This window comes from Protopterus annectens, chromosome 2.part0, assembly GCF_019279795.1.
Source record: "Protopterus annectens isolate FY-2018-M chromosome 2.part0, PAN1.0, whole genome shotgun sequence".
In the NCBI taxonomy this organism is placed as follows: Eukaryota; Metazoa; Chordata; order Ceratodontiformes; family Protopteridae; genus Protopterus; species Protopterus annectens.
In genome coordinates this window covers 1,108,414,248-1,108,427,554 of record NC_056728.1, presented here as the reverse complement: position 1 = coordinate 1,108,427,554, position 13,307 = coordinate 1,108,414,248, and the positions used below count along the sequence as shown (strand labels likewise).

Genomic DNA, 13,307 nt, shown 5'->3' with positions numbered 1-13,307 from the left:
AGTCTACAGTTTCAACCACTGTCTGCTGTATTAAATATTCATCTTTCAATTTATGTTTCCCAAATCTCATATGCTTAGCTTTTGATGCATTTATCAGCATATTATTCTCCTATGCCCAAATGGTCAAGTTAGTCATTTAGTCATGTTTTTTTTTTTCATATATGCCCTGTCTGTAAGACATGTAATCAGTTTATCCAATTTCAAGTCATCTGCATGCAGACTATAGTACACCTCAGATGAAAAAGATACATTCTAAACAAGTACGAGTCTAGGACAGAGTCCTGTGGGACACCCTGACTGTAACCAAGGATTTTGTCTGTCCAGTTGCTGTATGATGCTTGCCATATCCTATTTGCAAGCCGTGCAGCTATCAATCTTACCAAGAGTACATCAATATATAGTTGTTCTCATCTAGTGATCAGTGTTTTGAGTATGACCCTGTCAAATGCTGAAGTTAAATCTATATAAATTACATCACAGCATAAAGTTTCTTTCATAGCAGTTATTATGTCGTTATAGAAAGTACAGTTGTGTACATGTACCATAAATGTAGATGTTCAAGTGTATTCACTGTTGAAGTAATCTCATTTGGGTTATCTGCCTGCAGGTAGCCCTCAGCCGGCCTGAATACCAGAGTCTTGGGATTTCTGCATCGGATGCTGTCGCTTCTTCCATGACGTCAGGTTGTCAGGGGGTATAAAACATGCAACCGATGCCATTACATCAGTTTTTCTTGCCCCAGATGTCAGGTGCATCCACAATAGGAAGCAATTATATGGTGTGGAACACCCCCAGCAAAAAGCAAATACATATGCCAAACCAAAAAGGACAGGTAAAAGCAAAGACAATCAGGGGGCTGGAGGGAGGGTAACCTGGACTACAACAGTGAATACACTCAAACATTTACATTTCTGGCAAGTGTACACAACTGTACTATGTTCTTCGTGTTTCACTGTTGCAGTCATCATATCTGGGGATTCCCAAAGCTAAGGAAGGGTGGAGGTGGATTAAGAAGCATTAGGGCTGGCAATCAGGCCCTGTAAGACTGCTGTGGCAAATCCAGCTCTGGATTTAGAAAAGATAGGCAGGTGGTAATGCTTGGTGAAAGTATGTACAGAGCTCCAGGTTGCAGCGCTATCCATTTGGAAATGGTTTGCTTTGAAATGGCCTTCCCCTCTGCCCCCACAGCAAAGCTGACAAGCAGCTGGTCAGATTTTCTGACAGGCTTAGTCCTGTCCAAATAGAATCTAAGCTGTCTGTGCACGTCCAGAGCATTCTGAGGATTAGGGAAAAAAGTAGGCAAATGAATGGACTGGTTAAAGTCACACTAGACAACACCTTGGGCATAAAAGATGGGTTGGTCCTGAGGGAAACCCTGTCTGCATGGAAGATAATGAAGGGTTCCACTGCCATGAGGGCCTGCAGTTCAGACACTCTTCTTGCAGAAGTGATGGCTATAAGTAAAGCTGTTTTCCAAGAGAGGAATTTTAACTCTGCTGTAGCAGCCAGTTCAAAGGGGGGGAAGAATAAGTTTTTCCAATACAACGTTAAGGTCCCAGGCTGAAGTGGGAGCTCTCCTGGGGGAGGGTCTTAAATTTTTGGTCCCTATAAGGAACTGTTTTACCAGAGAATGAGAGAAGAGGGGTGGCTCAGTATTATAAAGAGCTGAGATGGCTGAGGCATGAATCTTAATTGAAGAGAAGGATAGGCTCTTGTGGAGCATTTTTGTTAAGTAATCTAGTATATGAGGTAAGCTGGGCACCGTTGTGCCCATCCCCTGAGCCTGGCTCCAGGAACAGTATCTTTTACACTTTTCTGAATAGGATTTTCTAGTACTAGGCATCCTTGCCTCAAGAATGACATCCAGCACCTGCTTATTGAGGGTTGCTAGAAGTGAGCTCAAGGGATTAGCCAGGCTGCAAGGTTCAGGGTTTGAAGCTGAGGGTGCAGAATCTGGCCCACCTGCTGGGACAGCAGGGAAGGGGTCTGGGGCAGGTGCCATGGTTGAGGCACTGGCAGACTGTGCAAAAGAGGGTACCAGTGCTGACGTGGCCAGTCATGTGCAATCAGTATTGTCCTTGGCTTGTCCTGTTTGATCTTTAGTAGAACCTTCAAGAGGAGAGGCAGAGGGGGAACCAGGTAAAGGACAGGGCATCCACTTTCCAAGCTTGATTGTGGGGTGTTCTGGTGCAGTATTTGTTCAACTGGTAGTTCTGAGGGGAGGCAAACAGAAACACCTTTGGAATCCCCCATCTGTTCCTCAAAAGCTTGAATATTTTGGGTTCCAGTTTCCATTCATGTGGGTCCATGAGATTTCTGCTTAAGTCGTCTGCCAGTGAATTTCATAGGTTTATAGGTTGGTACTAGGCTATCAGCCCTAGGGTCTATACAAGCCTAGCCATAACAATTCCCTGGCTATTTCTTCCCACATTATTTACTTTCCTGACCCCTGTCTAGCAGGGTGACTGATGTGATCCCTGGGGTGAATTTCCTTTCTCCCATCCAATCGTCAAGGTTCCTCTTGAAGAGGTCCAAAGAGGCACTCTGCTTGACATGTACGGGCAATCTATTCCAGAGTCTGGGGAGTCTCTGGGTCAGGAACCTATCCCTCCAGCATGTTTTGTTTATTGTGATGACAAGGTTTAGATCCCTGGAGCGTGTAGCTCTGACGGATTGGGATTTCTTTAAGTGTAGCATGTCCAACAGCTCTGGGTTTGACATGGCCTTGTATGTTATGCAGAGATCGCCTCTGAGTAGACGATATGCGACAGAGTATAGCTGGAGTTTTTTAAGCCGGTCAGCGTAGGGCATCTGCTTTAGGCTTGTGATTCTTTTAGTGAGGTATTTCTGAGGCCTTTCCAGTTGTTGCAGATGTCTTGAGAGGTACATACCAAATGGGGCGTTGTATTCTATAATGGGTCTAATGAGGGATGAGTACAGTGGGACAATGACCTCCTTTTTTCTGGATGAAAAGCCCTTCGTGATGAGGTGTGCCACATAGAAGGATTTCCTGACTGTTGTGGCGATGTGGTTATCGAAGGTGAGACCACTGTCCATCTGTGTCCCTAAGTCTCTTATCACACTTTCTGTGTTTAGTGCACTGCCACCTATATGGTAATTCATGGATACATGTTTTTTCCCAAAGGGGATAACAATACATTTCTTGGCATTAAGCTTGAGCCCATGGCTCTGGCACCAAGCATCTGTTTCTGTAAGGCCCTTTTGTAGAGTATCCACATCATTTGGGGATTCAATAATGGCTCCCAGTTTGCAGTCATCTGCAAACTTTGTTAGCCAGAGTCCCTTAGTGTTGACCTGTACTTTATAGAAGTAGATGCCAAACAAGAGCGGCCCCAGGACTGAACCCTGAGGTAACTCCACTTGTCACTTGTCTGGAGCTGGATTTGGAGTCAGCTACTTTTACAGTGTGGGTTCTATCAGTAAGCCATTTAGCAACCCATTGGGTGACATAGGGATTAATGCCCAACTTAGTAAGTTTATCTATGATTCCAGAGTGGGGGATGGTGTCAAAGGCCTTGGCAAGGTCTAGATAGGCTGTGTGGACCACCTTACCCTTGTCCATGGCTCTGGAGACTGATTCAAAGAAGTCAATCAGGTTCAGGAGACAAGATCGGCCCTTCACAAACCCAAACTGGGTGGGATCCAGTGTTTGAAGGTTGCCAATGTCTTTGTTTATAAGTTCCATGATAATACGCTCCATGGCCTTGCAGATAAGGCTTGTCAGACTGATGGGACGATAGTTTCCGGGATCCAAGGTGGATCCCCCCTTGTGAATTGGGATAACTGTAGCTCTGCGCCACTCAGTGGGCACGAAACCTGAGGTGAGGCTATGATTAAACATGACACTTAGGTGAGGTGCCAGTTCATATTGTAGTTCATGTAGTACACAGCCTGGGATGTCATCTGGTCCCATGGATGCTGTATTTTTGGCTTTAGAGAGTGCGTTTTGTACCTGTGTGGCCGTTATTACTGGAATTTGGCAATCTTCTGGTATTGAGATGGGCCATTTAGGGGGTGAGAGGGGGTGAAGTTGGCACTGAATCGATCTGCCAGGATATTGGCAATATCCTTCGGATCAGTATATTTAATGCCATTTTGTTTTAGCTCAGAGCAGATCTGAGCATTGCCATTTAGATTCTTGACATAGTTATAGAATGCTTTGTGGTTGTCTTTGGAATCTTTGGCAATTTTATTTTCGTAACTAGCTTTGGAGGATTTTATGAAGCATCTCAGTTTCTTACTGAGGCTAGTAAGGGAGTTTTTTGCATCCTGGGATTTTCCTCTTTTCTGCAAAAGTTTCTTCCTTTTGTTGTAAAGTTTGTTTATGGCAGGGGACCACCAGATTGGCTTCCTTTTTTTGGATGAGAGCATTTTGGTTCTATTTGGGATGGCACGATTCATGCATGAGTAGATGTGCTCATACAGTGCCTTAGTGTAAGATTCAGCAGTTGAACTTTCAGTTCCCGTCTGCATGGGTGTCATGAAGTTTGCCTGGCAGGAATTGAGCTTGTAGGTGCACTTGGTTGCTGAAGGCTGTGTTCCACAGAGCCAAGGCTAGACTGCAGAGTGGGTAGGAATGGGTTCCCTCCTACTTGCTTATGTACCACATAACTGTGGTGTTGTCGTCTGTCATTACCAATAGTTGTCCTGGAAGAATGAGGTAACTGAAGGCTGTCAGAGCATTCTGTACAGCTAACATTTCTTTTTGATTGATATGTAGGTGCATCTGCTTTGGGTTCCGTTTTCCCTGAATGCACTGCCCTGCCATGTGAGCCCCCCATGCATAGTCTGATGCTTCTGTTGTTAGGGTTTGGGCGGCAGGGGGTAGAGTGAAAGGGAGCCCCTTGTTGTGGTTGCAGGCCTCTGCCCACCAAAGAAACTCTGCCCTTAGACAAGGAATGATAGAAATTATTGTTTCCAGGTCCTGAGAATGTTGACACCACAGACGTTTTAGATATCATTGAAGTTTCCTCATACGCAGTCTTGCATATGGAATCAACAGAATGCAACAGGCCATGAACCCCAGAGCTTGCAGTATTTTCTTTGCAGATAGCTGGGCTTTTGTGGCCAGTAGGTTGAAGTAGGTTGTCAAATAAATTTGTTTCTCTGGAGTGAGGAATGCTATCTGGGAAGTTGTGTTCAAGCTTGCTCCCAGGAATACAATCTGTTGGCAGGGTACTAGGTGTGATTTCTTTTCATTGATGGGTACCCTAGTGAGGTTAGAAGTCTCTTTACAAATGCCAGGTGCTGTAATAGCAAGTCCTGACTTTCCGTCTGAATCAGGCAATCGTCCAAGTATGGGTAAATCTGAATACTTCTCTGCCTGCAAAATGCAATGGCTGGAGCTAAGCACTTTGTGAATACCCTGGGCACAGTAGATAAGCCAAAGGGAAGTGCAGAAAATTGCTAGTGCAATGAGCCTGCCCTGAAGCTTAGGTATTTCCTGCAAGATTCCCTTATAGGGATGTGCAGGTAAGCTTCTTTTAAGTCTAGGCTTGCCAGCCAGGAATTCTTGGCTAGCATAGGAAGCAGCTGTTGGTGAGTTAGCATTTTGAATTTTGGAAACAACAGAAAGGTGTTGAGAATAGACAGATCCAGGATAGGACGCCAGGAGTTTTCCTTTCTGGGAACCAGGAACAGTCTGGAATAAAAGCCTTGTCCCTTTTGTTCTGCTGAACAGGTTGAATAGCCTTGATGCTGAGGAGAGAGAGTACTTGCTTTTGGGCCTCCACCCTGGTTTGGGGTGAGGTCTGGCCATCCACTTAGGGTTGGGAGTGAGTGGAAGTGGAATCTGTATCCTAGGGAAACAATGTTTAAAACCCATTTGTCTTGGGTAATATATTCCTAGATTTTAGCATGCAGGACGAGCTTTCCTCCTAAAGGTGCAAGTAGTTGAGCAAGGCTCGGAGGAGTTGAGGATAAGTCATTGTGCAATTTTACCATGGGGGGGTGGCTTACTACTCCCTGCTTTGAACGTGGGAGCACCCCACTGCTTAGATCTGTGCATAACCTGAGACTGAAGTCTTGGTGGTCTGCTGCCCAAGGGTTTGGACTGAGAAGGCCTGGAAAGGACTGAAAGGACCAGTTCTTGGAAGGCCAATGCCTACTGAATCTAGGTGGCTGTACTTGCAAGAAATCTTTAACAGTTTGCATATTTTTAGCTTTTTACTCCATCCTTTTGAGGACGACTTCTGCTTTATTGCCAAATAGACGCTCTTGGTTTAAGGGTGCATCCAGTCATTTTGCTTTTACGTGATCTGGCAAGTTTTGTTCCTTAAGCCAAGCATGCCTTTTAAGTACAGACTCAGTGACAGCAAACCTGCAAGATTTTTCTAAAGCATCAAAACCACATTGCAAAGTATGTTTACCAACTTGTTCAGCAGAATGGATTAACTCTTGTAAATCTTTGTGTTCTGCACAGTCAGGAATCAACATCATTTTCTGTTTAATTAGCCCCATAATATGCTGCTGATACTTTAACATATGAAACTGGCAATTTAAAGCCCTAATGGCCAGAGTAACAGAGGTGTATACCTTCTTACCTCATCTGTCTAAAGCCCTAGAATCCATCAGCAGGGGTAGGATATTTGGCAGTAGTAGCCTTAATGCCTTTTGGTCCTTGGGAAATGGTCTCTGGATCCGCAGTAGGATTCTTGAAAAGGAATTTGTGAGAGTTAGGTACTCTACAGTACCTGTCATGTTTCATGAGAGCTGGAGGCAAAGTATCCAGGGTAAGGCTGGATTCCAAGAAAACGTCATCTACAATCTCCAGAACAGGAGGGATAGCTAGAGGCCTGTGCTGAGGCAGGTTTAAAAATTCCCTGAGTCTTTTTTTGGACTGAGAAAAGTCCTGGCTTTCCCACCGGAAATGCTCCCTAAGGGTATGCAAGGTTTCACCAAAAGAAAAATCTTCTAGAGGGGAAGCAGAGGGAATGAAATCCTCTGCATCAGAATCCTCATAGGTAGATAAGGGTATGTTCTGGCAGTCAGAAGGAATAGAGATATCGTATTCCTGATCAGAAGAATCAGAAGGAAAATCAGTTCTAGGTCTCAGAGGGGGAAGGCTGGCTTCCCATAATTAATGTAATAAGGTCTTCAGCCATTCTAATAATTTGTTTTTGAGGCATGTAGGCCTGAGAATGCACTTTGGTCGTTGATTTCCTAGGCGTAGTGCGAACTTTAGGCCTGAGGAATTTGGTATTTTTGGCTTGAAACAAAGTTGTCAGTTTAATATGAAAATTGGTAGGCCTGAATACACCCTCAGATGATGGTGCCTGCACAGCGGCTCCGGACCCATCCAAGGTAGAGACATCTACAGGTTCCACAGTCGAAGAAGCATCCTGTGGCATACCGGACTCCGAATGGGTCTCGGTAGAGGCCTGCGAATCTGTAGAAGCGGGTATCAGGGGCTGCAAAAGCACCTCACTGAGTAATGGCGACTAGCTTAATGGAAGCGTTGTCAGCAGTTTTGGACCTATGCGGTCTGTCTCTGTCTTTATCCTTACATTTTTTCAGAAGATCGGTAGTCCATTTCAGAGTACGGAGATCGAGGGCGAAAATATTTAGCTACAAAAATAGCCTGACGACGAATAGTTCAGGTGTTAAACAAGGCACAAAACTGACAGCGAGGGACGTCGTGGTCTGGGCCTAAACAGGTGATGCAGTAAGAATGAAAATCTCTATGAGGTATTTGCTTTCCACAGGCAAGACAATTATTAATTTTTTTCTGATATCAGTTAGAGCAAGAAAAAAGGATTCCCAACGGGGTACTTATCTTTTAGAAGACTTCAGGTCTGAAACTCGAAAACGAAAATTTCAGGAGTCGGCCGATCAGCACTTACGAACTGCTTTTGGCACCGCACAGCAAGAAAGATTGATGTAATGGCATTGGCTGCATGTTTTATACCTCTGACGACCGGACGTTATGGAAGAAGCGACAGCATACGACGCAGAAATCCCAAGACTCTGGTATTCAGGCAGGCTGAGGGCTACCTGCAAGCAGATAACCCAAATGTGATGACTGAAACAGTGAAACACGAAGAACATCAGCATGTTACAGGTGGTAATAGATCTGTTTTCAACATATGCATGCTGATATATGGTTTCAAGTCTCAAACTTTCCCATTTCTTTCAAATATCTAAAGAAAGAATCCTACAACAAGGAAAAGAAAACTTACTGGTAAACCTGTCAGCCTCTGGATCATCTACATTGATTGCAATTATTTTCCAGTCTGTTTCACCCTCATCAATGAGAGCCACTGTACCAAGGACCTTCACCTGAATTACTTCACCACAAGAGCACACCTGTAAGAATTTAACATACGTAATAAAGTTTACATGGAACTTCAAGACTAGTTCCAGTAGACTTAACTTCATTTTGAGCAATACTGTATATGTATAACAAAGACAAAGTCAAAGTAAACTTTATTGACATTCAGAATCACACAAGTGCAAAAACTGAACAAAATTCCATATCACCAGACTCAAATGTGCGGATATCACATAGACTAAATACGACAAGACATTAATACACATATAACTACTCACAAAGAGAAAAGAGAATGTGGTGCAGACAAATGGTTCCACCAAACAATAAAAGCCAATGTACTGAAAATATAGTAGAACTAAACCACAGCCAGTATCCAGAAAAAAGAAACTTTTAATGGTGAGGGCTTTCGCGACAAGTTTTACCGCTTTATCAGACAACAAAACATCTCTTTACTTTGGTATTTAAAATATATTCCAACCAATAAAAACTCCTATGTAGTTAACAATCAATTAAAAGCATTAACAAGACAATTAAAATTTAAAACCATATATACAAATTGTCATCTTACTAAGTTCCTTGCCTGTAAAACTGGCTTTATGGAAGCGTTATCACTGATCCTCTTCCCCATTGTAGCGCTCACCCTAATTATCCATTCTAATTCAGCTACTTCTGTCCTTTCAGAACAGAGGGAAATGGCACCACCAGGTCAGGAACAAGTTGCCCTTAGGTCAATGTAATTTTTGTCAGTATATCGATAGCAGTAGCACTTTTGTTCATCCTGATACAGGGAAGACAACAGAGTTTAGAGTACTTGCTGATTGTAACACTAGCAATCTTGTTTATTTGGCACACTGTGTAGTATGTTCTTCATACTATATAGGCAAAACCAACTGTATGTTAAAGCAAAGGATGAGAGAACACATTTATGATATACACAGGGGGGGGGGGAGGGAAGATAAAAATGCATTGGCTAAACATGTGGCCAAGTATGATAGTACACATACATTTAGATTTATGGTTATAGAAACAGTTAGAAATAATGAAAGGGGAGGGGATGCTACCAATAGGACAGAAGTAGCTGAATTAGAATGGATAATTAGGATGAAAGCTACAATGGGGAAGTGGCTCAATGATAAGGCTTCCATAAAGCCCGTTTTACAGGCAAGGAACTTAGTAAGATGACAATTTGTATCTATGGTTTTAAATTTTAATTGTCTTGTTAATGCTTTTAATTGATTATTAACTACATAGGAGTTTTTATTGGTTGGAATATATTTTAAATACCAAAGTAAAGAAATGTTGTGTTGTCTGATGAAGCAGCAAAATATGTTGCGAAAGCACTCACCCTTAAAAGTTTCTTTTTTTCTGGATACTGGCTGTGGTTTGGTTCTACTATATTTTTCAGTACATATAACTACTTACTATGGAACATAGAGTTCTAGATAGATAAATCCTAATATTTCACATAAATTAAACTCACTTTAACAGTTATTATACAGTGATTTCTTTGCTTGCTTGAGTATTGCACAATACTGACTTAAGATACGGCATTAAAGACTTGCATTGAGTATTGCCCAGAATGAGAAATTCATGGAGTATTACACTGTGAGTTACAGACTAGCATTAGATATTGCACTATAATAAAACATTTCTCTGGCCTTATTACTACCCCTGATGACTAGTGAATTGGCTCGACTTACAGATTATTACACTAATACTGGATTGAGACAAGCAGTCAAGTTATTGTGCAATTTCAGATAGTCTTCCATACTGAACTGATGGCCTAGATGGTCAGCGCAGAGTTCAACAGTCTGATGGCCTGTGGGAAAAAGCTGTTTCTGAATCTCATAGTTCTACATTTTATGCTACAGACTCACTTGTCAGATGATAGGTACGTGAACAGTATGTGAGCAGGGTGGCTGCATTCCTTTATTTTTCATTTGGCCCTTGCCTAGACATCTGGACATTTGTAGGTCATGGATGGCTGGTCTTGATGATCCTTGCGGCTGCCTTCACTACTCTCTGGAGAGCCTTGTACTCAGAGATAGAGCAGCTTCCGTACCACACTGTGAGGTTGTTTGTCAGGAAGCTTTCTATTGTACTGTTATAGAAGGTTGTGAGAACTGTTGATGGTATGTTTGCTCTCCTCAACCTTCTCAAAAAATGTAGCTTCTGATGTGCCTTCCTGACAATGGCATTTGTATTGGTAGACCAAGACAAGTCCTCATCAATATGCTCTCCCAGAAACTTTGTAATACTCACTATCTCTACTGTTTCTCCATTGATGGTTAGAGGAGAATGTTCCTTGTGGTTTTTCCTGTAGTCCACAATTATTTCCTTTGTTTTGCTCATGTTTAGTGCTAAGTTGTTACTGTCACACCAGGTAATCAGTTGTTCTACCTCAGCCCTGTACGCTGCCTCATCATTGTTGCTGATGAGGCCCACCACAGTTGTATCATCAGCAAACTTGATGATGTGGTTAGTGGTGTACCTCACTGTGCAGTCGTGTGTTAGCAGGGTGAACAGCAAGAGACTCAGTACACAGCCTTGAGGAACTCCTATATTCAGAGTAATGTTATCCAAAGAGTTATTTCCTACACACACTTTCTTTGGTCCGCACGTGAGAAAGTCCAGAATCCAATTACAAAGTGGTGTGTTGATGCCTAGTTGAAGCAGATTCCTTACCAGCTGTCTTGGGATGACTGTATTAAAAGCAAAACTGAAGTCAATGAATAGTAACCTCACGCAGCTGTTTTTACTTTCTAGATGGTTCACCGATAAGTGAAGTGCTAGTGTTATGGCATCCGCAGTAGAGCAGTTTGCTCAGCAAGCAAACTGCAGCAGGTCAAGATCCACAAGTAGCTTGGATGCTATTGCTTCTTTGACCATCATCTCAAAGCTTTTCATCACAATGGAGGTTATGGCTATAGGGTGGTAGTCGTTGAGGCATGATGGTGGTGACTTCTTTGGTAGTGGTATTATTGTCATGTTTGTGAAGCATCTGGGAACTGTTTCCTGACTCAGAGAGATATTAAAGACATCTGTGAGGACATCTGTTAGTTAAATTGCACAGTCTATGAGTACTCACCCGAGAATGTTGTCAGGCCCAACTGCTTTTCTCGGATTAGCCCTGGGCAATGCCTTCTGGACATCAGCCGGGCTGAGGATGAGCGTCTCTTCATTTTGACTGGTGGTCATTTTTTGTCATTGTTGTTTTGTTCCCTTCTTCAAATCTGCTGAAGCAGACATTGAGCACATTAAATGATTCTTTATTGTCCTCACAGTGTGAAGATAAGAGCCTGTAGTCTACTATTTGCTGGATACCTTGCCATAGGCACCTGGAGTCTTTGGGTCAGAGAAGTAACTCTGGATATTCCTGCTGTAGGCACATTTTGCTTCGCTCACTCCTTTGTTCATATTTGCTCTGGCTGCTCTGATGGTATCCCAGTCTCCAGACTTAAAGGCTGCATTACATGCTTTCAGGAGCTCATACACCTCTCTAGTCAACCAGGGTTTCTGGTTGGCACATGTGATGATGTTTCTGCTGACTGTTACATCATACACACATTTTGAGATGTAGCCTATTGCCGACTCACTGTACTTATCTAGATTGATACACTGATTCACAGTAGCTGCCTCTTTAAATATGCTCCAGTCTGTACTCTCGAAACAGTCTTGGAGTGTCAAGACTGCACCCTCCGGCCATATCCTTACTTGTTTCACTGCTGGTCTCCCATCACATCAGACATTTAAATACTTAGAACTGTAGCATCATTGTTTAACAAATGACCTGCAAACTTATTTTGTATTCTCATTTCATGTTTCTTTCTCAAATTAGAGTGGCATTCTAGGTAATTACAGAACTAAAGCTATATGTACTATCCGTTGTGAAATGCACTATCATGGCTTATTAGTGAATCAACTTTAAATAACAAAGGACTTGCATTAAAAGAATGAAAGCCTTCAAACTAAACTATACCACAGTGCAAAGTAAATCAAATCCATCCTGAAAAAATAAACTACACTCCAGTCTATACAAATCAGAGGCATTTTCTGTGATCTAGGCATGCACACAATACATTCAAAGAAATCCATCAATTAACAGTCCTTATAAAACAAAGGCTCAAACAAGGGTCAAAATTATTTGAATGTTGAAGCTATACACATTTTCAAAACAGCAATTTTCTACTGAGGATTTGAAGACATTAATTTCTTGTATACTTCCAACGAAGTGAAAGTAAAGGTATGTAAATCACTAAAAGCTGTACAGGTAGTGCCTGCATACTGCAGAATTATCATGGATACCTGGAGTTTAAAGAAAAGCTCTGCTCAATTAATAACTCTGCAACTAAAAAAATGCATTTCATCTTGATGCTTAAAGTGTCAACACTGCCTTCCGAGTTTTACAGTAAAGCATCACGTGTACTCTGCTTTTGTAAAAATCTTAACATTGAAAAGTCATTCCACAGGGAGCACAAAAAGTTAGCCAAACCAAACCCAGAAAAATATAAGGAACACAGTAATGAAATTATTAAAAGTGAACTGTTGTAAAAAAAAAATTGCCAACCTTTGCCAGTCTTTTAGTGATGCATTTTTATTGGCATACAAATTAAATGTCACAGAACAGCGTTATTCTTCTGACACTATGCTTTTTTGTTGATTTTACTCTTACAAACAGTAAGCAAATAAGAAGTTATGTACTCACCATAACGTTCCATCTGAGTAGGTGGCTTCATTTGTCTGCAACCTGTGGGTCTTGGATCCGATATCGGATCCGAGCCGGCAACTTGTTACATAGCTAATGGATCCGAGCTCCTAGCTCCTCCCCTCACCCATAATCCCCTGCCAACCCTCCATGACCTCAGATCGAGTTTGCCCTTCTATAGATACCCAAAAAGGGTATTCCAACAACCTACATAGATGCATTCTGAAGGCCAGGGGGAAGGAGGGGGGATGGTTGCAGACAAATGAAGCCACCTACTCAGATGGAACGTTATGGTGAGTACATAACTTCTTA

The 13,307-nt window shown here is 42.4% G+C and overlaps 1 protein-coding gene across 1 annotated transcript in view; it reads right to left on the bottom strand.

Annotated features, from left to right (window-relative positions):
- The window catches only part of PPA2 (inorganic pyrophosphatase 2), an 840,704-nt gene that overhangs the window by 519,625 nt on the left and 307,772 nt on the right, over positions 1-13,307 (bottom strand). The window contains exon 8 of the mRNA XM_044060377.1: positions 8,199-8,325. Within this exon, the coding sequence (XP_043916312.1) occupies positions 8,199-8,325 (127 nt within the window). The remainder of the gene's footprint in view (positions 1-8,198; positions 8,326-13,307) is intronic.